General features: G+C 56.2%; 3 protein-coding genes across 3 annotated transcripts; 1 reads left to right on the plus strand and 2 right to left on the minus strand.

The window, feature by feature from the left end:
* Positions 1-3773: 3773 nt before the first annotated feature.
* Positions 3774-9475, plus strand: RNF181 (ring finger protein 181). The gene is given in 6 exon segments (XM_038754771.1): positions 3774-3889; positions 7635-7701; positions 7703-7769; positions 8196-8311; positions 8503-8577; positions 8824-9475. Coding segments are annotated over 6 exon segments (471 nt in total). The 5' UTR covers positions 3774-3803; the 3' UTR covers positions 8884-9475.
* Positions 9476-9724: 249 nt separating this feature from the next.
* TMEM150A (transmembrane protein 150A) lies at positions 9725-14318 on the minus strand. The gene is made up of 8 exons (XM_038754770.1): positions 14289-14318; positions 13738-13931; positions 13099-13146; positions 12758-12844; positions 12359-12426; positions 11757-11884; positions 11077-11254; positions 9725-10438 (listed from the first exon to the last, which is right to left on the minus strand). The coding sequence occupies exons 2-8, from the start codon at positions 13800-13802 to the stop codon at positions 10197-10199; spliced, it is 816 nt and encodes a 271-aa protein (XP_038610698.1). The 5' UTR covers positions 13803-13931; positions 14289-14318; the 3' UTR covers positions 9725-10196.
* Positions 14319-21275: 6957 nt separating this feature from the next.
* C11H2orf68 (chromosome 11 C2orf68 homolog) lies at positions 21276-23495 on the minus strand. Its single transcript, XM_038754406.1, has 4 exons — positions 23389-23495; positions 22414-22532; positions 22144-22286; positions 21276-22023 (listed from the first exon to the last, which is right to left on the minus strand). The coding sequence occupies exons 1-4, from the start codon at positions 23493-23495 to the stop codon at positions 21901-21903; spliced, it is 492 nt and encodes a 163-aa protein (XP_038610334.1). The 3' UTR covers positions 21276-21900.
* Positions 23496-23859: the final 364 nt, after the last annotated feature.

Here is a 23859-nt window from a genome sequence, read left to right on the forward strand (position 1 = left end):
CTGGTTTCTAATCCAGCTCTGCCCCCTAACTGCTCTTAAAGTCACTTAAAACTTCCCTATGCCTCAATTCCATTCCCTAAAAAATGAAAATTTAATCCCTGTCCTCCCTCCTTTTTGGACTGTGAGTCCCACGTGGGACCTGATTATTTCGTTATCTACCCAGCACTTAAAACGGTGCTTGGCACATAGTAAGCATTTAATAAATGCCACAATTATTATTATTATACAAGCCAGTCAGGTTGGACACAGTCCATGTCCCACATGGGGCTCACAGTCTTAATGCCTGTTTTACAGATGAGGTAACTGAGGCACAGAGAAGTGAAGTGATTTGCCCAAGGACACAGCACACAAACAGTGGAGCTGGCATTAGAACCCAGGTCCTCTGACTTTGGGGCCTATGCTGTTTCCGCTAGGCCTCGCTGCTTCTCGGCATGTCTCTTTTGGGTAGTAGCCTTTCCGGCCGGCTCGGAGACAGTGTCCGTTGGGTTCCAGTTAAGAAGAAGGTGGGAACTGGTATACCCGGATTCCAGCTGTAGACACAGTAAAGCCACTACTCATCATCATCAATCGTATTTATTGAGCGCTTACTATGTGCAGAGCACTGTACTAAGCGCTTGGGAAGTACAAATTGGCAACATATACAGTCCCTACCCAACAGTGGGCTCACAGTCCCCCCACAGCTCTCTGGGCTGGACTCCTCGTTCATCCCATTCTCCGGTTAACACCTGAGAACGTCCACGGGTGTTGGAGAGACCCCAGATAGGGTCTTTTCCACCCATTAGCTCTTCAAAGCCAACCCACTCCCTCCATGAAAGTCTTGTCCCTTTCCCCCGACCCTCCCGGTGGACAGTTGTCCCTGTGTGCCCAGCCCGGGCCCGCAATGGAGAAGGGGCTTGTCCGGCTGAGTGGATCTTCCTCCTGTCTGAACTTCAAGGCTCCCGCGGCCTCCCCGAGCCACCTCATAAAGAGGCAGCCTCAGCTCTGAGAGGTGGTCTGCGGGGCTGGATGGATACACCAGAACATGGACTTCTTCCGAGGACAGTTCCTGGCCTCCTCAGCCCACCCGCTCTGCTACCTTCAACGAGAACCTGCCGAACTCTGGACCTCAAGTTCCTTGTCATGCACTGGGGGAAACGATCTGCCGGGTGCCCCAGGAGAGCTGTAGTGTGTGTTCTGAGCACCTCAGAGACAGATGGGGTTTGGGCTTCTCTCTCAAAGACCAAAAAGACACTGGTAGGGTGCCACCGGGAGCTCAACTGTGTTACAGTTGCTGGGCCTGGTCCTCACCGTCCCAGGATCCTGGAGGTACGGGCCCGTTCTGTGTCCGGGGAAGGAGGCGGGTGGAAACGGGACATCTTTTGCCCACAGTAAGTCACCAAGATTCTTGGGGCCTGATCTGCGGGGAATGGGAGGTTGTAGTAGCCCAACACCTGCAACCCCCACCCATTACCTCCTGGTACCCCTAAAAAGGGCAAGCAGAGGTGAGGAAATTCCCTCCCTAAACCTGGCAATTCATTGCCAAGGGGAAACTGCCTGATTCCTTCTGGAATTACCCCTTTATTCCCGCCCCATCCCAGGAGCCAAACTGACTAGACTGTAAGTCCTCTGTGGGCAGGGAATGTCTCTACCAGGTCTGTTATATTGAGCTCCCTCAGGCGCTTAGTACAGAGCTCCACACCCAGGAGGCTCTCAATTAATCAATCAATCAATCAATCAATCAAACGTATTTATTGAGCGCTTACTGTGTGCAGAGCACTGTACTAAGCGCTTGGGAAGTACAAGTCGGCAACACATTGTGACAGTCCCTACCCAACAGTGGGCTCACAGTCTAGAAGGGGGAGAAAGAGAACAAAACCAAACATACTGACAAAATAAAATAGAATGGATATGTACAAGATAGAGTAATAAATATGTACAAACATATATACAGATGTGTATATTAGACTTTTAGACTGTCTAGACTTTTAGACTGTGAGCCCACTGTTGGGTAGGGACTGTCTCTCTATGTTGCCAACTTGTACTTCCCAAGCGCTTAGTCCAGTGCTCTGCACACAGTAAGCGCTCAATAAATACGATTGATTGATTGATTGATATATACATGTATATATTCACAATAAATAAGTGAATAGACTGATGAGCCCGCTGTTGGGTAGGGACCGTCTCTCTATGTTGCCAACTTGTACTTCCCAAGTGCTCAGTACAGTGCTCTGCACACAGTAAGCGCTCAATAAATACGATTGATTGATATATACATATCTACAGGTATATATTCACAATAAATAAGTGAATAGACTGATGAGCCCGCTGTTGGGTAGGGACCGTCTCTCTATGTTGCCACCTTGTACTTCCCAAGCGCTTAGTCCAGTGCTCTGCACACAGTAAGCGCTCAATAAATACGATTGATTGATTGATATATACATATATACCAGTATATATTCACAATAAATAAGTGAATAGACTGATGAGCCTGCTGTTGGGTAGGGACCATCTCTCTATGTTGCCACCTAGTACTTCCCAAGCGTTTAGTCCAGTGCTCTGCGCACCGTAAGCGCTCAATAAGATGGAGAAGCAGCGTGGCTCAATGGAAAGAGCCCGGGCTTTGGAGTCCGAGGTCATGGGTTCAAATCCTGCTCTGCCACTTGTCAGCTGTGTGACTTGGGGCAAGTCCCTGAACTCCTCTGCGCCTCAGTTCCCTCATCTGTAAAATGGGGATTAAGACTATGAGCCCCTCGTGGGACAACCTTATCACCTTGTACCTTCCCCCAGAGCTTAGAATGGTGCTTTGCACATAGTAAGCGCTTAACAAATACCATCATCATTATTATTATTATTATTATTAATAAATACGATTGAATGAATGAATTCACCTTGTACCTTCCCCCAGCGCTTAGAACAGTGCTTTGCACACAGTAAGCGCTTAACAAATACCATCATTATTATTATTAATAAATACGATTGAATGAATGAATTCAGGAGCAGCGTGGCTCAGTGGAAAGGGTGCGGGCTTTGGAGTCAGAGGTCATGGGTTCGAATCCTGACTCCCCCACATGTCTGCTGTGTGCTGTGCTTTTAGACTGTGAGCCCACTGTTGGGAAGGGACTGTCACTATGTGTTGCCAATTTGTACTTCCCAAGCGCTTAGTACAGTGCTCTGCACACAGTAAGCGCTCAATAAATACGATTGATGATGATGATGATGATGACCTTGGACAAGTCACTTAACTGCTCTGAGCCTCAGTTACCTCATCTGTAAAATGGGGATTAAGACTGTGAGCCCCTCATGGGACAACCTTATCACCTTGTACCTTCCCCCAGCGCTTAGAACGGTGCTTTGCACATAGTAAGCGCTTAACAAATACCATCATTATTATTATTATTATTATTGTTAATAAATACGATTGAATGAATGAATTCACCTTGTACCTTCCCCCAGCGCTTAGAACAGTGCTCTGCACATAGTAAGCGCTTAACAAATTAAAAAAAAAAAATGAATGAATGACTGGTTCAACCCTGGGCGCGTGGGCGGTGGAACGCGCGACGCCGGGGGCGCGCCCGCCCCCATTGGCTCGCGTGACCTGCAAAGGGCCAATGGGGAGTAAGCTTTCATTTCCGGGTTGATGTACGTCACTGTTGCTGTGCTGCTCTGATTGGGCCGTGGGGCGCAGGGCGCCGTCCCATTGGCTGGGCGGGATGGTGGGGGGAGTTGGGTCAGCGCCGGGGCCGTCGGGGCGGCCGGAGCCGGTCGGGACCGGTCAGAACCGGTTAGAACCGGATTGGACCGGTCGGAACCGGACGCGGGGGGGGATGGCGTCCTACTTCGACGAGCACGACTGCGAGCCCGGGATCCCGGAGGAGCAGTATCGGCAGAACGCGCTGCTGGAGCTGGCGCGGTGCGGGCCGGGGGAGGGATAATTAATAATAATAACAATAATAATAACAGCAATAATAATAATAATGGCAGTTGTTAAGCGCTCACTATGTGGGAAGCATTGTGGCTTAGTGGAAGGAGCCTGGGCTTCGGAGGCAGAGGTCGTGGGTTCTAATCCCGGCCCTGCCGCTGGTTGTGCTGGGTGACTTGGGGCAGCAAGTTCACTTCTGTGGGCCTCAGTTACCTCATCGGGAAAATGGGGATTAAGATTGTTAAACGCCCACTATGAGGGAAGCAGCGTGGCTCAGTGGAAGGAGCCCGGGCTTGGGAGGCAGAGGTTGTGGGTTCTAATCCCGGCCTTGCCACTGGTTGTGCTGGGTGACTTGGGGCAGCAAGTTCACTTCTGTGGGCCTCAGTTACCTCATCGGGAAAATGGGGATTAAGATTGTTAAACGCCCACTATGAGGGAAGCAGCGTGGCTTAGTGGAAGGAGCCCGGGCTTGGGAGGCAGAGGTCGTGGGTTCTAATCCCGACCTCCCACTGGTTGTACTGGGTGCCTTGGGGCAGCAAGTTCACTTCTGTGGGCCTCAGTTACCTCATCGGGAAAATGGGGATTAAGATTGTTAAACGCCCACTATGAGGGAAGCAGCGTGGCTCAGTGGAAGGAGCCCGGGCTTGGGAGGCAGAGGTTGTGGGTTCTAATCCCGGCCTTGCCACTGGTTGTGCTGGGTGACTTGGGGCAAGTTCACTTCTGTGGGCCTCAGTTACCTCATCGGGAAAATGGGGATTAAGATTGTTAAGCGCCCACTATGAGGGAAGCAGCGTGGCTCAGTGGAAGGAACCCGGGCTTGGGAGGCAGAGGTCGTGGGTTCTAATCCCGACCCTGCCACTGGTGTGCTGGGTGACTTGGGGCAGCAAGTTCACTTCTGTGGGCCTCAGTTAACTCATCGGGAAAATGGGGATTAAGATTGTTAAGCGCCCACTATGAGGGAAGCAGCGTGGCTCAGTGGAAGGAGCCCGGGCTTGGGAGGCAGAGGTCGTGGGTTCTAATCCCGGCCCTGCCACTGGTGTGCTGGGTGACTTGGGAAAGCAAGTTCACTTCTGTGGGCCTCAGTTACCTCATCGGGAAAATGGGGATTAAGATTGTTAAACGCCCACTATGAGGGAAGCAGCGTGGCTCAGTGGAAGGAGCCCGGGCTTGGGAGGCAGAGGTCGTGGGTTCTAATCCCGCCCTGCCACTGGTGTGCTGGGTGACTTGGGGCAGCAAGTTCACTTCTGTGGGCCTCAGTTACCTCATCGGGAAAATGGGGATTAAGATTGTTAAACGCCCACTATGAGGGAAGCAGCGTGGCTCAGTGGAAGGAGCCCGGGCTTGGGAGGCAGAGGTTGTGGGTTCTAATCCCGGCCTTGCCACTGGTTGTGCTGGGTGACTTGGGGCAAGTTCACTTCTGTGGGCCTCAGTTACCTCATCGGGAAAATGGGGATTAAGATTGTTAAGCGCCCACTATGAGGGAAGCAGCGTGGCTCAGTGGAAGGAACCCGGGCTTGGGAGGCAGAGGTCGTGGGTTCTAATCCCGGCCTTGCCACTGGTTGTGCTGGGTGACTTGGGGCAAGTTCACTTCTGTGGGCCTCAGTTACCTCATCGGGAAAATGGGGATTAAGATTGTTAAGCGCCCACTATGAGGGAAGCAGCGTGGCTCAGTGGAAGGAACCCGGGCTTGGGAGGCAGAGGTCGTGGGTTCTAATCCCGGCCCTGCCACTGGTGTGCTGGGTGACTTGGGGCAGCAAGTTCACTTCTGTGGGCCTCAGTTACCTCATCGGGAAAATGGGGATTAAGACTGTGATTGTAAGATCTATTTCTTTTATTTTGTTAGTCTGGTTTTGTTCTCTGTCTCCCCCTTTTAGACTGTGAGCCCACTGTTGGGTAGGGACCGTCTCTGTATGTTGCCAATTTGGACTTCCCAAGCGCTTAGTACAGTGCTCTGCACATAGTAAGCGCTCAATAAATACGATTGGTGATGATGAGGAGCCCCACGTGGCTCAGTGGAAAGAGCAAGGGCTTGGGAGGCAGAGGTCGTGGGTTCTAATCCCGGTTCTGCCACTGGTTGTGCTGTGTGACTTTGGGCAAGTCACTTCACTTCTGTGGGCCTCAGTTACCTCATCGGGAAAATGGGGATTAAGATTGTGAGCCGCACGTGCGCGGCTCAGTGGAAAGAGCACGGGCTTGGGAGTCAGAGGTCAGGGGTTCTAATCCCAGCTCCGTCACTGTTGGGTAGGGACAGTCCCTATATGTTGCCAACTTGTACTTCCCAAGTGCTTAGTGCAGTGCTCTGCACACAGCGCTCAATAAATACGATTGAATGAATGAACTTGAGTGTGTGGCTTTGGGCAAGTCACTTAACTTCTCTGTGCCTCAGTTACCTCATCTGTAAAATGGGGATTAAGACTGTGAGCCCCCCGTGGGACAATATGATCACCTTGTAACCTCCCCAGCGTTTATCGCTTTGCACATAGTAAGTGCTTAATAAATGCAATCATTATTATTATTATGTGGGACAACCTGATAAACTTATATTAGCGCTTAGAACAGTGTTTGGCACATAGTAAGCCAAACAAATAACCAGGGAAACAAATACCAGGGAAACAAATACCAGGGAAACAAATACCAGGGAAACAGCGTGGCCCAGTGGCAAGAGCCCGGGCTTGGGAGTCAGAGGTTGTGGGTTCTAATTCCGGCTCCGCCGCTTGTCAGCTGTGTGACTTTGGGCCAGTTACTTCTCTGTGCCTCTGTTCCCTCATCTGTAAAATGGGGATGAAGACTGTGAGCCCCACGTGGGACAACCTGATGACCTTGTATCTACCCCAGTGCTTGGCACATAGTAAGCGCTTCACCAATACCATCATTATCATTATTCAGCGCTTAGAACAGTGCACATAGTAAGCGCTTAACAAATACCATCATTATTATTATTATGTGCCAAGCACTGTTCTAAGCGCTGAGGGGGAGATGTAAGTTAATTAGATTGTCCCACATGGGGCTCACAGTCTTAACCCCCATTTTCCAGATGAGGTAACTGAGGCACAGAGAAGTTAAGTGCCTTGCCCAAAGTCACACAGCTGTCAAGTGGCAGAGCCGGGATGAGAACCCATGACCTCTGACTCTCAAGCCCGTGCTCTTTCCACTGAGCTATGCTGCTTCTCAGGGTATCTGGGTGCGGGACGTTAGTGAGGTTATCAGGGGGCTGGGATCGGGCCCGGAGAGGAGGATGGGGCTGGGCCGGGTGGGGCGGCATTCCGGGGGCGCCGACTACAGCGCTCTGCACACAGTAAGCGCTCAATAAATGTACGCTCGATTGATTGAAGAGTTGCTGAGTTCCGCTCATGGCAGGGGCCTGGACCTGGAGTGTTATCGTGGGCAGGGAATGTGTCATAATAATAATAATAATAATGATGGCATTTTTTAAGTGCTTACTATGTGCAAAGCACTGTTCTAAGCGCTGGGGGGATACCAGGCAATCAGGTTGTCCCACGGGGAGCTCACAGTCAATCCCCATTTTACAGATGAGGGAACTGAGGCCCAGTCTTATTGTAGTGTACTCTCCCAAGCGCTTAGTACAGTGGTTTGCACACAGTAAGCGCTCGATAAACGCGACTAAATGAATGAGGGGGGCAGAGGAGGCGCTAGGAGTATTGGTGGGGGTGAGTTGGGGGCTGGAGGGGAGAAGGTACGGTCCAGTGAAGCCCCATCCCATCCCATCCCATCCCAGGACGCTCTTCAGTGGGATGGACATTGACCTGGGCTCCGCCGACCTCACAGACTGGGACCACCGACTTCCCCCCCCCCGCCGCCAAGAGAATCGTCCAGAACCTCCCCACGGCCGTCATCACCGGGGCCCAGGCCGGTGAGCATCCTTCTCCTCCCTTTCCCCGTTATCTCTGTCTCTTATAGTGCCCTTCTCCCTTTCCCTTTTATCCCTGTCCCCCCGTACCCCCAGGGTGGCAGCCACTTCACTCGGTCCACACCTCCCCTGCCACCCGCCTCCCCTTCCCCCCGTCTCCAGCCCCAGGGGAAGCAGAGAGCAGGAGAGAAGGGTTTTAGGCATGAGATACCTATGGGACTGGAGTCCTCCAGGGGGACATGAGGGTGGAATTTCCACCCTAAATTTCCTTTTAGACTGTGAGCCCACTGTTGGGTAGGGACTGTCTCTATATGTTGCCAATTTGTACTTCCCAAGCGCTTAGTACAGTGCTCTGCACAGAGTAAGCGCTCAATAAATACGATTGATGATGACAGAGCGATGCCCCGTCCAACTCATTCTCCGTTCCAGACAAGGGTCTGAAGTGCCCCGTGTGCCTGCTGGAGTTTGAAGAGGAGCAGACGGCCCGCGCCATGCCCTGCCAGCACCTGTTCCACGCCAACTGCATCTTACCTTGGCTGGGCAAGGTACCCCCCTGTGTCCCCTTCCCACCCTTGGAGACCCTGCCTGAGGCTATGGAGGGGAGTAAAGGGGGGGTGTCCAACGGGACGATAGAGCAGAGCCTGTGGGCATCAGGGGTGAGAGGTGAAACGGGGCCCCCGTCCGTACGTGTCAGAGCACCGAAATGGGAACCCTCAGCCCCGGCCTGTCTTTCCAGACCAACTCCTGTCCCCTGTGCCGGCACGAGCTGCCCACGGACAACGCAGAATACGAGGAATACAAGAAGGACAAGGTAGGGTGAGGAGCGGGGCAGGGATGGGCCAAAGCGTCTCTCCACCCCCACCCTCATGCTAGGGCTCCTACCCCGTAGCACACACCAACATGCCACGCTGCTCTTTCCAGATCTTGAGATCACTCAGAGACTACCTGGGATACCTCTCCCCAACTCCTGCCCCGCAGCTACGGCAGATCCCTGGTCGGCCTCGGAGCGGTTCGGGGTATGCCGGGACGCCTCACCGCGGCTGCCTCTGTCTTGCAGGCCCGCCAGCAGCAACGGCAGCACCGGCTCGAGTACCTGCACGGAGCCATGTACACGTGATGGAGCCGGCAGCCCGAGGCTGCTCCTGCCCTCCTTCCCCGCCAGCCCACCCACCCCCCCGGCTTATTAAATTTCTTCCTTATGTGGCCCCACAGGTACCTCGCTTAGGGCTCTGGGAAGGGGGAGGATGGAGGGGCTAAGGCCCCTCCTCGACGGGCAGTGGCTCCCCTTCTTCAGAAGTGCCGAAGGCTGAGCCAGCTCACCGGGCCCGGCCGCCGCAGGGGGCCTGGACGTGCCGGCCCGCTATGCAGTTTAGGAGCCGGCGGTGGGGAGGCTTGCTCAGATGCCAGTCTCCCCCGGGGGAGGCGGGTCCTCTAAGCATTGGGTCAGCACTGGAGAATCAGTGATTAGAGACCTCCAGACGGTTGCCGCCTCCTTCCAGACCCTCGTCGAACGGCTTCTCTGTGGACTGAAGCCTCCCTTCACCCAGCTCACCTGGTTCTGAGCCCCCGGGGAGCGAAGGGGCTCTTGCGTCCAGGAATCAATGCTTGGGCCTCTCAAGAGGAGCTGCTTTGCTCTAGGTCTCCACCCTACAGCATCTGTCCTGGGGCCCAGGGTGGTCAGCACAGAGCGGCCCTTTTCCCTCCTGCCCCGGCCCGCCTGGGAAAACAGCAGCCAAAGTAATGCTTCGCCACACTAACCGAGCAGGCCCAGAAGAGCTATCCCCATCCTCGAGATGAAGGGCCACGGGAACAGCAGTTTAGAAGGGAGATTAGAGTGGGGGTGGTGTGGCCCCCTGCCCCCCACGTTGTTCATCTCTGCCCCGGGATCAGAGGCTAAGCCCCAGCCCCTCCCCGCCCTCCCCACCTCCCTCCAAAGAGACCCCAAGGCCATGGCACAATCCAAGCCATTTTTTTATAGATATAAAAAAGTACTAAAATTACCCATGTGGTTCTGCTCTGTTATTTGCCCTAAAGGAAGGAGGGGAGAAGGAAAAGAGTTGAATGGCTTGCACTGGCCTGCTGCAGCTTGGGGGCGGGAGGGTCCCAGCCGGGCCCAGCCCCCTCCTCCCAACTTATTGCAGCAGAAGCTCCACCAGCCCCAGGGCAGGGGAGCAGAAGGCACCGTGGGGGGACTGGGATGGGAAAGAGGAAAAAAACTCCTGACCCTGCCCCCCCTGATAGGTGGACTGGCTCCATTAGGCACATGGGCAGCCCCTGCGTTGTGGGGGCGGCCAGATTAGGTGGTACAGGCTGGAGAAGAAGGGCCTCCCCCCTGCAAATAACACTTTCTCTTAAAAAAATCTTTTTGGTACAAAATAAACGGAAGAGGGAGGGGAGTGGGCGGACGCCAACCCCCGCCCCCATCCAGTCTCAAATCATGGCGATGCCCTCTGGGGCACAGTGGAGGTGCGTGGAGGTGCTGCTGCTGCCCGGAGACTTGCAGCTGCGGCCGGAGGCCGGCTGGAGGGCAGCCACCAGCGTGTCGCCCGACACGGCCCCGAACTCGTAGCTGAAGGTCCCGTAGAAGATGAGGATGTCGATGACGAAGACCCACTCGCACAGGGCGGCCACGTGCTGCAGCCGGGAGCTCTCGTGGATGAAGAAGATGCCACCTGGGAGCCGGCTAAGGAACGGACGGGGCGTTGGAAGGGTATGGGTCCTCCTCATCCTCCCAGCTGTACCTGATGCGGTGCCAGGGTGGGGATGGGCTATGGGTGGGGGGCTCCTCACAGAGGCAGAGATGTGACCCCCCCCTACGCTCCGGCCCACACTCTCACCTCCCCCAGACTTGCTTCTGGGGCCCAAGACGAGCGGCTGGGGCGGTATCGCTGCACTAATGGGGAAGCAGCGTGCCTTAGTTGATAGAAACTGAGCCTGGGATTCAGAAGGACCTGGGTTCTACTCCCGGCTCTGCCGTTTGTTATACTGTGTGACCTTGGGCAAGTCACTTCACTTGCCCAAATGTAAAATGGGGATTAAGACTGTGAGTCCCTTGCGGGACAGGGACTGTGTCCGACCTGATAAGCTTGCATCTACCCCAGCGCTTAGAACAGTGCTTGGTACATAGTAAACGCTTAACAAATACCATAATAATAATTATTACTGTGGGTCAGATGCTTCTGCATCCCTGGGTCGGATCTGGGACTGCACTGTGCCGCTATTGAGGCCCCAGGCCAGGGATGGGGACAGGGCGCTCCCGGGGGGGCGGGGCTCGGTCCAACCCCAAACCCAGCTCCCCTGGTAAGGATACTGAGGACCAGGGTGACGAATGCGATGACGGCGAGTACGGCTCGCAGGTGGGCCATGGCGAGGTCGAGGGAGGCGGCGGCCCCGTGGTAGGACAGGACGCAGTGCAGGCAGACGAAGAGCAGGCCGGCAGGGAAGGCCACCCCGGCCCCAATGTAGTGCAGAGACTTGGCGTGATCCACCTGGGCGCGTGGGGACCACAGGGGGCTAAGCGGGAGGCAACGTGGCCGAGGGCCAGGGCAGAGGCCGGAGGCAGGACCGGTACGGCGACCTGTCTTATCACCTCACATCGACCCCACCTTCGCCTCCTGCTCGGCCCCCAGGAAGGGCTTACCACCACCACCGTCATTGTTAGTATTATCATCATCCCAAATCTAATCCTGGCTCTGCCACTGACCTGCTGTGTGACCTTGGGCAAGTCGTTTAACCTCTCTGAGCCTGTTTCCTCCTCTGTAAAACTGGGATAAGACACTCGCTCTCTCCACTTACATTGTGACCATAATAGGGGAGGGACTGTCTGATGTGATTATCTATTTCTTCCCCAGTGCTTACCATTAAGTAAGGGCTTAACAAATGCCATGATAATGAATAATCAACCTCCCCCTCAACCTCTGCCCCCAATCTCTGGCCTCACAACTGCCCACTGCTACAGAAGGAGGGGTGGGGGACGACACCCCGGCTGACCTGGAAGTTACCGACGACGACCAGCCCGGCGGCGTTGGTGCAGCCCGCGATCAGAGCAGTGGTGTTCACCCAGGAGTGGTGCCTCTGTTCCAGCAGCTGGCCGTAGCGCAGAAGGCAGATCAGCACCACTGTGGGCAGAGAACTTAAGAGGCCTCGTCCCCCACTCAATGGGGGGTGGCGGAGTAGAAATGGGAAACTGGGGAGCTGGGCCATCCCCCCCTTGTATTACCCAGACTGTTGATGGAGGAGGAGGGGACGGTGGGCAGGGGCTCTGAGTGGACAATGCGGCCCTGCGCCAGGTGCAGCCAGCGTGTGTGTGGTTGGGGGGAGCGGAAGGGGCAGGAAAAGGCAGACCAGGCTCCTGGTCGACCCCCGTGAAGGCCTAAGATGCCACTGTGTCACCTGCAAGCAACAATGGTAAGTACTAAGTGCAGGGCACTGTATCGAGCTCTTGGGCGAGCATGACAGGAGCAAACCCGGAATTCCCTGCCCTCACCCAATTCCGCTCTAAAGAAGGCCTAGCGCAGGGCAAAGGGGTGATGGGGGGCCAGGGGGAGGACGGAGGGCATGTTTGGGGTGGTGGAAGGATGAGAGGCACTCACCCATGAAGGCACCGACGTTGCCGATGAGACTGAAGAGGCAGCTCTCGGGAGGGTACGTCCCGCACTTGCTGGGGGTTGGGTGGGGGAGAGGGCAGTCAAAAGCTGACCCCAGGGGCCAGCCAAGCCCCTCCTTGCCCCGTTTCGGAACAATCCTGCTCTCCCGAGGTTGGCAGGTCGGGAAAGGGAAGGCAGCTGCCCCATCTGGGGGCTCTGCCTCAGGCTAAGGAGCCCCAGAGCGACCTGGCTCCTTAGCCGGGGACAGAGCCCCAGAGCCAGGTCGCCCCGTGGGCCTGTGGCTCTTGGGGGCCAAGGAGCCCCCAGAGGCCTCTGACTCCCAATTTGTAAGTCGGAAGAAGAGGGGCCAACAGAACACCCTGCCTCTGGCCCGAGGGGCCTCACCTGATGAGGGGAATGTCCTCCAGAGTGCAGCAGCTCTTTGGGGAGCCCTGTTTGGCAGAGTCAGTGGAGCATGATTCATTGTAGGACCTATTGGAAGGGAGCGGGCAGGGGGAGGAGAAGTGGAGTGGAGGAAAGCAGGTCCCACCCTGCTCTTCCTATCTGCCCGCCCGACAGCAGCCCTCGGCCCCTCTCCTAGCTCCCCCGCCACCCGCCCCACGGCTCACAGACAACACGGGCATGGGATGGGGGGCACGAGGCAGGGGATGGCCATGCAAAAGGGAAGAGCGGGGACTCCATGTGGCCCCTGCCAGCCCCTCAGGTTGGGAGAAGGGCTATCATACCAGTTCTCCACGGGGCACACGTGGTGATTCATCACTGCCATGGCATACCTGCCGGGGGGCAGAAGGGCATCAGTGGCCTCCACCCCTCTCCCCCCCCAACCAGCCAGCCTGCTCCTCCTCCTCGCCCGGCCTACCCTCTTCCAGGCCCCTCGGCACCCGGTCCTGCCCTTCTTTCCCAGCAGATGAGCACATGCCCTGCTCGGAGCTCCGGGGCAGGTGGGGTCTGGGGGCCGGAACCTGGGCGTCTGCCCGCTTCTCGTCCCCCTCCCTGCAGGGCGATCTGTTCGAGGACCCAACCCTGGCTGGGGGCAGAGGTGGCAGGGCGCTGCCGGCCGCCTGGCCGCCTGGCAGTGGTGCCAGCTGGTCCTGAGGGCGCTCGGCCAGGCGGCGGAGGCAGCAGGGGCGGTGCTGGGCTCCTGCCCTTCTGCCTGGTGGGGACAAGGGACCTAGTGTCTGGGGTCCCTTCCCCAGCTTTCCTTGCCGGAGCTTCGGCCCAGCCCCATTTTCCTCCGGCTCCCTGCCCCCACGCTGCTCTCCTCTTCCCGTCCTCGGTGTCCCCCGCCCTCTCTGCTCCCCACTGCCCCCCAATCCCCGTGACCCCGCCCCCCCGGCGCCCTCCCAGCCCACCGGGGAACTCACACGATCCATATGCCGGTGATGGAGAAGGCGGAGAGGCTGACAGGCAGGACGATCCAGGCGGTCATGAGGGAGGGGAGGGCCGGGAAAGGGCCGGGGGAGAGGCCCCGAGGCGGGTCGGCTGGAGGGAGAAGGGGCGAGGCGGGCTACCTCCTCCTGCCCCCGGGGATGGGCCGCACCCCTCGGCTGCCCCGGCCCTGCGGGAGGCGGACAGACAGGAGGAAACGAGGTCACGGGGGGGGGGGGGTCAGAGCAGCGGGACCAGCCCCTAGGCCGGCCCTCTCCCGGGGGTCCCTGGACTGGGCCGTCCCCATGGACCCCAATAAGACCAACCCCCCCCCCCGGGCAGAGAGGGGCAAAACCAGATAACTGGAGCCAACCCTCACCGGGGGGCAGAAAGGGGTGGGAGCCCCCTTCTCATCCCTCCCTCCCTCCCTCCCAAGTCTTGGATTCAGGGATTGGACCTTCCCCCCACGGGTCCTCCCAGGGAGGGGGAAGAATTGGATCTGGAAGCTGTGCTCCCAGGATGGGGTGGTGTCCCTTCCCCTACCCACCCTCACCACCTCCTCCTCCTCCTCCTCCTCTCTTTAAAGGGTTTAAAGATCCGACTGTAGGGCCGGGGCTGAGCCTCCCGTAGGGGCGGCCGCGCTGTGGCCGACGGGCCGTGGAGTCCATGCGCTGGGGGGCCCCGGGGCCCGCGCCGCCGTCCGGACTACAACTCCCGGCAGCCCCCGCGCCGCCCCCGCCGTGACGTCACAATGCCCCGGGCATCCCCATTCATTCACTCATTCACTCACTCAATCAATCGTGTTTCTTGAGCGCTTACTGCGTGCAGAGCACTACACTACTCAATCGTATTTATTGAGCACTTACTGCGTGCAGAGCACTGGACTAAGCGCTTGGGAAGTACAAGTTGGCAACATAGAGAGACGGTCCCTACCCAACAGTGGGCTCGCAGTCTAGAAGGGGGAGACAGAACATAACCAAACTTAACAAAATAAAATAAATAGAATAGATATGTACGATCAATCAATCAATCGTATTTATTGAGCGCTTACTGTGTGCAGAGCACTGTACTAAGCGCTTGGGAAATCCAAGTTGGCAACATAGAGAGACAGTCCCTACCCAACAGTGGGCTCACAGTCTAGAAGGGGGAGACAGAGAACAATCAATCAATCAATCAATCAATAGTATTTATTGAGCGCTTACTGTGTGCAGAGCACTGTACTAAGTGCTTGGGAAGTACAAATTGGCAACATATAGAGACAGTCCCTACCCAACAGTGGGCTCACAGTCTAGAAGGGGGAGACAGAGAACAAAACCAAACTTATTAACAAAATAAAATAAACAGAATAGATATGTACAAGTAAAATAAATAGAGTGATAAATATGTACAAACATATATACATATATACAGGTGCTGTGGGGAAGGGAAGGAGGTAAGATTGGGGGATGGAGAGGGGGAGGAGGGGGAGAGGAAGGAGGGGGTCAGTGTGGGAAGGCCTCCTGGAGGAGGTGAGCTCTCAGTAGGGCCTTGAAGGGAGGAAGAGAGCCAGCTTGGCGGATGTGGGGAGGGAAGGCATTCCAGGCCAGGGGGATGACGTGAGCTGGGGGTCGACGGCGGGACAGGCGAAAACGAGGCACGGTGAGGAGATTAGCGGCAGAGGAGCGGAGGGTGCGGGCTGGGCTGGAGAAGGAAAGAAGGGAGGTGAGGTAGGAGAGGGCGAGGTGATGGACAGCCTTGAAGCCGAGGGTGAGGAGTTTCTGCCTGATGCGCAGATTGATTGGTAGCCACTGGAGATTTTTGAGGAGGGGTTCACTCGTATTTATTGAGCGCTTACTGTGTGCAGAGCACTGGAATAAGCGCTTGGGAAGTCCAAGTCGGCAACATCTAGAGACGGTCCCTACCCAACGAACGGGCTCACGGTCTAGAAGGGGGAGACAGACAACAAAACAAAACATGCGGAGAGGTGTCAGGTCATCAGAATAAATAGAAGTAAAGCTGGATGCCCATCCTTAACAAAATAAAATAAATAGAATAGTAAATATGTACAAGTAAAATAAATAGAGTAATAAACCTGTACAAACATATATACAGGTGCTGTGGGGAGGGGAAGGAGGTCGGGGGGGGGTGGCGAGGGGGAGAGGAAGGAGCCCCAGGGTGCTTCTCCCCCACCTGCCCACAGCTTCATTCATTCATTCAATCGTACTTATTGAGGGCTTACTGTGTGCAGAGCACTGGACTAAGCGCTTGGGAAGGACAAGTCGGGATCTCCGGGACAATGGGGCCCCTTCCCGCAGGCCCACGGACCCTCCGGGGCAGCGGGGCCCCCTGCCTGGGCCAACCCTGTCTAAAGGCCTCCTTGTGCCTCGGCAGCCGCGGAGGAATGGGGCTGCAGACCACAGAGCGGATGGACTTCAGCGGGGCATTGAGGTCGCGCTGGGTCTCTGGTCTCAGCGGACGTGGGCCCCACCGAGGGAGGGCCGCAGAACCAGAAGGGGTGGGGATTCAGTCACATCCAGCGCTACTCATTTCTGGCGTGCCCTTTCCACGCCAAGGGCACCCCATCCGCGGCCCCAGCCATACCACACGTGTCCAGCCCTGGAGGATCTCGGGAGCGGTCATCAAGGTGGCCATGGGCCTCCTCTGCAGCCATGAGGTGCTGCAAAATCTGCTTTTTACGGGCTTCAGGGCTCCTTCTAGCCAGAGCTCAGCATCCGTGGAGACAGTGTCACCCTCCCTTCTTAGAGAGGCAAGGGACGGCTACCCTCCCCCCAAGGGGACAGACCCAGCCAGGGGAGGGGGTGAGGACCGTTTGCTCAGTGGTGGGAGCCATTCGCCTCCCCATCTGGAGTTGAGATTATCAGCTGACTCTCTTGGCCAGGCCGCTGACGAGCTGGAAGAATGTTGGCATTCACTGAGCACTTACTATGAGCCTAGCACTGTGTAAAAAGCGCTGGTGTAGCTATAAAATAATCCTATGGACACAGTCCCTGTTCCACATGGGGGCTTACAATTAAAAATCTGGAGAGGCCAGGTATTTTACGTCCATTTTACAGATGAGGAAACTAAGGCCCAGAAATCTGTTGCTTCCACTGTGCTGGGGCAGTAGAGGTAAGCAGCCCTTTCTTTCGCTCTTGCTTCATCCCACCCAGTGAGGGTGGCAGAGGGTTGCGGGGAGGGGCCCTTGAAAGCAAGAAGGTAGGAGGACAGAGAGAATGGAGACAGACGAGGGACACTCGTTTCAATCGCTCTGGTGGACGAAAGGAGGTGGCCCGAGGAGCTGATTTCTGCTCCCGCAGAGGCTGGACATCTCTGCCCAGCTGGATGGGGTTCAGCAACAGTGCTTGGGCCACAAAAGGACCACCCCAGCTGGCAGGAGTTGGCCTCAGCTGGGGACGAGCTCCATGTCACTTTCCAAAGGCTTCTCCGGAGGAGGGGCCTGCCTCTCCCACCCTCTCCTCAGGCTGAGAAAGCCTTATGTCCTTGAAGGACCGGTTCCCCCTGCTTACTGTCCAGGACTCGGGTCCAGATTCCAGGTTTCCCTGGCAACGGCCCCAAACAATCCCACCGCGTTGTGAGGTCACCGTTGCCCAGGAGACCCCTGACCCTGGACGTCCAGCCTTGGCAGCGACAGGTAAGAAGAAACAGGCCTGGCCATTTATTTGGCGAAGGAGCTGGATCTGGGCCCGGTGAGGAATCCGGGGCCAAGCTGGAGCCGCTCTCTGGGGTAGCTCTGTAGCGTCTGCGCACGGGGGCTCGGCACCCTTGTCTGGAACCGAGGCTCAGAGGAGCAGAGTCCTTCTCTGGGCCGTGGCAGAACTCGGGATTGACTCAGGGCTCCGGGCTCCCCTCCTGGTTTAGACACTGGCCTCCTGTTTCTTCTCAAGGAATGGCCCCAGGGCTGGGTCAGTACAGGAACCCCCTCCTCCTCAAAAAAAGCCTTCAGGGAAGGTAGTGCAGCCTGGCAGAAAACACAAGGGGTTGGGAGTTGGGGGAACCCAGGTTCTCTTCCCAGCTCATCACTGGGAAGACTTGGGAAAGTCACTCGACCTCAGTGGGCCTCAGTTCTACCCTGCCTCCGATCCCTTGTCCACCTTCTCCCTCTGTCCTGAAACTCCCTCTTCCTTTCACATCTGACAGATAACCACTTTCCCCACTGTCAAAGCCTTACTGAAATCACATCTCCAAGAGGACTTCCCCCATCTAAATCTTTCATCTCCCCTACTGGCTTTCCCTTCTGAGTCGTCCTTGCAGTTGGATCTGCCCCTTTAAGCACTTGATATTCATCCCACCCTCAACCCCCACAACTCTTACGTCCACATCTCTAGTTTATTTTAATATCTGTCTCCCTTTCTGGTCTGTAAGCTCCTTATGGGCAGGAAACGTGTCTCTCCAAATCTGTCGTCCTGTACTCTCCCAAGTGCTTAGTAAGCATTCAATAAATTCCACTGATTGATTCCCTTATCAGTAAAGCGATGGCCTCTCCATCCCCCCCATCTTACCTCCTTCCCTTCCCCACATCACCTGTATATATGTATATATGTTTGTACATATTTTTTTACTCTATTTATTTTATTTGTACATATCTATTCTATTTATTTTATTTTGTTAGTATGTTTGGTTTTGTTCTCTATCTCCCCCTTTTAGACTGTGAGCCCACTGTTGGGTAGGGACTGTCTCTATATGTTGCCAATTTGTACTTCCCAAGCGCTTAGTACAGTGCTCTGCACATAGTAAGCGCTCAATAAATACGATTGATGATGATGATGATGATGATGGCCTATTTCCAGGCAAAAATGACAACTGATGTGAGAGCACTTGGGAAAAATCAAAACTCTAGGCAAGTACAAAGGCTTGTTTTTATTGTTGAGATGTGACCGGTGCCCAGGGAACCTGCTGAGCTACTCAAACCTCTCCAGTGCCCGGATCTGCCCTCATCCTCGGCGCATGTGGGAGATGGGGGAGTATCCCGTTTTCAGGTGTTGCCACAGCCACGTGCCCCATAAACCTGGGGTGGGGGGGACAGGAGGGCGGGGGCAACCCAGCCCCAGTTCCTCCCAGCGTGGACAAAACCAGAGGGCTGGGAGAGGTGGGGGAAGAGGCAGAATGGGATGCAGCTCCAGTGTCCTGAGGGCTCCGGGGACCCAGCTGAGGGAGAGGCGAGAGCCTCCCGGGGGCTTCTGGCTGAGGTGGGCTAGGCAAACTCATATCGACCCACTGACCCAAACAGTCGGGGGTTTGGGGGTTTAGATTGATGGGACCCATGGAGCCCCTCTAGGCTGCCCAGCACCCACTCACTGAGGTCTGGAAGAGGGATGGGGCTGGAGGCAAAGCTTCTTGGCCACTGTCCCCTCCTCCCCAACTTCCTGGCTTCAGGGAGGGTGTATGTGGGGGGAAAGCAGATGACTGGGTAAATGTCTGCCTGGTTCCCCCCACCCCTTCACTCTAGGTACCTGACGCTCTTCCTAGCCGAGGGAAGCCAATGCCTGGCTTCTGTCCTTAAGGGGACCCTGGAGGGGTCTGGGCTGGGGTCAGCCTGAGGGCATTCATTCATTCATTCAATCGTATTTATTGAGTGCTGTGTGCACAGCACTGTACGAAGCGCTTGGGAAGTACAAGTTGGCAACATAGAGACGGTCCCTACCCAACAGTGGGCTCACAGTCTAGAAGGGGGAGACAGAGAACAAAACAAAACATATTAACAAAATAAAATAAATAGAATAAATATGTACAAACAAAATAAATAGAGTAATAAATATGTACAAACATATATACAGGTGCTGTGGGGAGGGGAAGGAGGTAAGATGGGGGGATGGGGAGGGGGAGGAGGGGAAGAGGAAGGAGGGGGCTCAGTCGGGGGGGGGAGAGGTTCAATCAATCAATCAATCAATCGGATTTATTGAGCGCTTACTGTGTGCAGAGCACTGTACTAAGCGCTTGGGAAGTACAAGCTGGCAACATATAGAGACAGTCCCTACCCAACAGTGGGCTCACAGTCTAGAAGGGGGAGACAGAGAACAAAAGCAAACATATTAACAAAATAAAATAGAATAGATAGGTACAAGTAAAATAAATAGAGTAATAAATCTGTACAAACATATATACATATATACAGGTGCTGTGGGGAAGGGAAGGAGGTAAGATGCGGGGGATGGAGAGGGGGACGAGGGGGAGAGGAAGGAAGGGGCTCAGTCTGAGAAGGCCTCCTGGAGGAGATGAGCTCTCAGCAGAGCCTTGAAGGGAGGAAGAGAGCTAGCTTGGCGGATGGGTAGAGGGAAGGCATTCCAGGCCCGGGGGAGGACATGGGCCGGTGGTCGATGGTGGGACAGGAGGGCTGAGTAGGTGCGAATGAGGTTGTCATTATTGTAACTTGGTGATAACAAGGGCCTTTTTCCCGGGGTGGGGGTGGGGGGGAGTCTATGGCGTCTATGGCAGACCGGACCGGGAAGGGGTGTTGGGGGGGCACTATAAGGAAGGTCGCTTAAGTGGGTGGGGTGGAAGCAGGGGGTGTCTATGGCGGCGCTCGGAGGAGAGGAGCCTTCCAGGAGCAGCGGGGGCCACGCGGTGTGATGGCCGGCGGGTCTCTCGGTGACGGAGTCCCGGGCGTCTATGGCGGGCCTCTCTGGTGCTCTGAGAGGATCCTTCCGGGAGCAGCGGGGTCCATGCGGTGTGATGGCGGGCGGGCGGGCGGGCCTCTCGGGAACAGAGTCCCGGGTGCCTATGGCGGCGTGCGCGGTTCAAATCAGAAACAGCAGCCAGGAGAGGGAGAGCCTGTTTTTGTCACCCTGTTTTTCTCTCCCCCCACAGGAAGGGGAAGGGGCACTGATGGGAGGAGCAGGAGGTTTAGGGAGATCTGCTATGGCTTTGTTTGTAGCACTCAGCTATGGGAACCATTGGTATTAAATGTCCACTGTAACGGGTACCTCCTGCTTGCAGAATGCTGTAATGGGTGCCTCCTGCTTGCAAAGCACTGTGCTGGGTGACTTGTGAGCAGAGAACTGTACTGAAGGCTTCCTGGGGGCACAGTGCTGTTTGTAGTACCTTCTGTGGGCAGAGCACTGTACTGGGCCCTTAGGAGAGTAAAATAAAAACAAAAGACACGGTCCTGCTGGTGAGGACTTATACTCTCCGCTTGCGATGCCCGTTCACCTGGACCCATAACTTTTGCAAGTGGTGGCTAGTGCTTGTTAGTAGGCTGAGGGTCAGGTGGCTGAAGGCGCCTGGAGGAGACTGTGAGCCCACTGTTGGGTAGGGACCGTCTCTATATGTTGCCAACTTGTACTTCCCAAGCGCTTAGTACGGTGCTCTGCACATAGTAAGCGCTCAATAAATACGATTGATGAAAAAGCAGGGCCTGATGGCATTGTCAGACTGGCTTCAGAGGGTGGCGGTGGTGATGGAGGTGAGGGGTGCTGGGAGACCTCTGCTAGGAAACCAGTGCTGCCGAGGGCAAGGGGGCTAACGGTCCCGGGCCGCACGGACCCTACAGAGCACCCCTAGTCCCCTATGGGAATCAGACTCAGTAGATCAAGGCAGGGGCCACCCTTTGTCGGTACCTTTATTCCGAGCATCGCACAGCCGCGGACGTTTCCCGGGGACACACAGAGAGGGTGTGAACAGGGAAGCAGTACAAAAACCGGGATGGGGTGAAGTAAGGACTGGGGTAGGAGATCGTTCACCATAAGGATCAGGGCTCCCTGCTTAGCAGGGACGGCCAGGTGGGAAAGGGGGTCGTATGGCACACAGACAGCTTCGGGAAGTTGGCACGGAACTTAACTGGACCCCAGAGGGAGAGCGAGCGAATGGCTCACTGCGCTGTTCTCTAACACCACCACGATTTCCTCACTGGCAAGGCGTGAGGTTGGGCGAAATGTCCCCCGAGGGCCCTCCCTGGACCACCAAGGCGGCAGGCCAGAGCCCGGGTCACTGCCTGAGGCAGGGGTCAGCGCACACCCTCGAAGGAGGCCCAGGCCTGTGGATCGACAACCTCTTCTCCCTCAGGAGAGGGGCCTCAAGCTGCAGCCGACTAGGGGAGGTGTCCCCCGGCCGCGGGCAGAGCCCGGCTCCCCCCTCGCTAGCGGTCCAACCCGCAGCTCCCCCGGCCCCTCCGGGGGCAGCCGGGGAGAAGGGGGTTCGCCCCCTCCGCGGGGAACGTGGCGCGGTCACTGCAGACTCTGCCGCTTCGCCATCTCTTCCTGGATGCGCCGTCGCAGGGCCTCGCGCATGGCAGGGTCCAGGGGGGTGTGGGCCGAGACCGCCTCGCTTACCCTGGCTGGGTCATCGTCCTGGGCGGGTGGAGGAAAGTCACCGGGACGGGATGGGACCCCGCCCTGTCCCTCCAACTGGCCCTCCCGGCCGCCCGCCAGCCTCGGGCCGTGCCCAGGGAGGTCTGGGCCGGGGCCTACCTGGTAGACCACGACGGAGGTGACCTCCCCGCTGTCCGCCTCGTACTCCAGGCAGAAGAGCTGGGGTCCGGGCGGCTCCGGGTCCGAGCTGCCGCCGCTGGACTCCTCGTAGTCGGCGCCTTGGGGGGCGGGGGGCTCGCTGGCTGGGGGCAGCGGCGGGAGGGAGATGGGCGGGGGTCAGAGGGGGGCCGGGGCAGGGCGGGGACCCCGGGATTGATGCCCCCCGGGTGGGCGGCGAGGTGGGGCGGGGGTCCCGTCCCTGGGGCTCACCTCGGCGGCGGGGCAGGTAGACCTGCCGGTCGGGCTTGCGGGGCCGAGCCGGGGCGGCCGTGTGCCGCCTCCTGCCCTTCTCCGAGGCCGCCTGCTTCATCTGCTTGTCGTAGTCGTCCCTACGGGGGGCAGCGGGGTCGGAGGTCAGGGGTCCCCGGCCCCCCCCCCGCCGTCATTCATTCATCATTATCATCATCAATTGTATTTATTGAGCGCTTACTACGTGCAGAGCACTGTACTAAGCGCTCGGGAAGTACAAATTGGCATCACATAGAGAGACAGTCCCTACCCAACAGTGGGCTCACAGTCTAAAAGGGGGAGACAGAGAACAAAACCAAACATACTAACAAAATAAAATAAATAGCCCGCTGAGCCCGCTGCTGGGCAGGGACAGTAAGCGCTCGACAAATACGATTGATTGATCGATTGATCACTCCATTTATTCTACTTGTACCGATCAATCAATCGTATTTGTCGAGCGCTTACTGTCCCTGCCCAACAGCGGGCTCACAGGCGAGAAGGGGGAGACAGAGAACAGTGGGGTAATAAAAATAGTGGGGTAATAAAATACCCCACTGTTGGGGTAGGGACCGTCTCTATATGTTGCCAATTTGTACTTCCCAAGCGCTTAGTACAGTGCTCTGCACATAGTAAGCGCTCAATAAATACGATTGATGATACGAAAAATACGACTGATTGATTGATTACTCGATTTATTCTACTTGTACCTATCTACTCTATTAATTTGATTAGTCTGGTTTTGTTCTGTCTCCCCCTTCTCGACTGGGAGCCCGCTGTTGGGTAGGGCCCATGTTGCCAACTTGGACTCCCCAAGCACACAGTGAGCGCTCAATAAATACGACTGACTGATGGATGGATGGATCGATTAGAGCGCACAGTAAGCGCTCAATCAATTGATGGATTGATTGATTGATTGATGAGAAGTCCCCCCCCCCGGGCGGGGGAGCCGGTTACCGGGCCAGCTGGTTCCTCCGGATGTGGTGCACGAAGCCGTGGCTCATGTCCAGCCGCCCCCCGGGCCTGTAACGGCAGCGGCGGCCCGGGCCCGGCTCCGCGGCCATCGGGGTCCCCGCTCCTCCCCTCTCCGCCCCTCGCTCCGCCCCGCCAACGCCGCGCAACCGGTGCCCTCCCTCCCTCTCCAATAACAACAATAATGGCATTTATTAATCAATCAATCAATCGTCTTTATTGAGCGCTTACTATGTGCAGAGCACTGTACGAAGCGCTTGGGAAGTACAAATTGGCATCACATAGAGACGGTCCCTACCCAACAGTGGGCTCACAGTCTAAAAGGGGGAGACAGAGAACAGAACCAAACATTACCAACAAAATAAAATAAGTAGGATAGAAATGTACAAGTCAAATAAATAGAGTAACAAATATGTACAACCATATATACAGGTGCTGTGGGGAAGGGAAGGAGGT

The sequence above is a fragment of the Tachyglossus aculeatus genome, chromosome 11 (assembly GCF_015852505.1).
Source record: "Tachyglossus aculeatus isolate mTacAcu1 chromosome 11, mTacAcu1.pri, whole genome shotgun sequence".
In the NCBI taxonomy this organism is placed as follows: domain Eukaryota; kingdom Metazoa; phylum Chordata; class Mammalia; order Monotremata; family Tachyglossidae; genus Tachyglossus; species Tachyglossus aculeatus.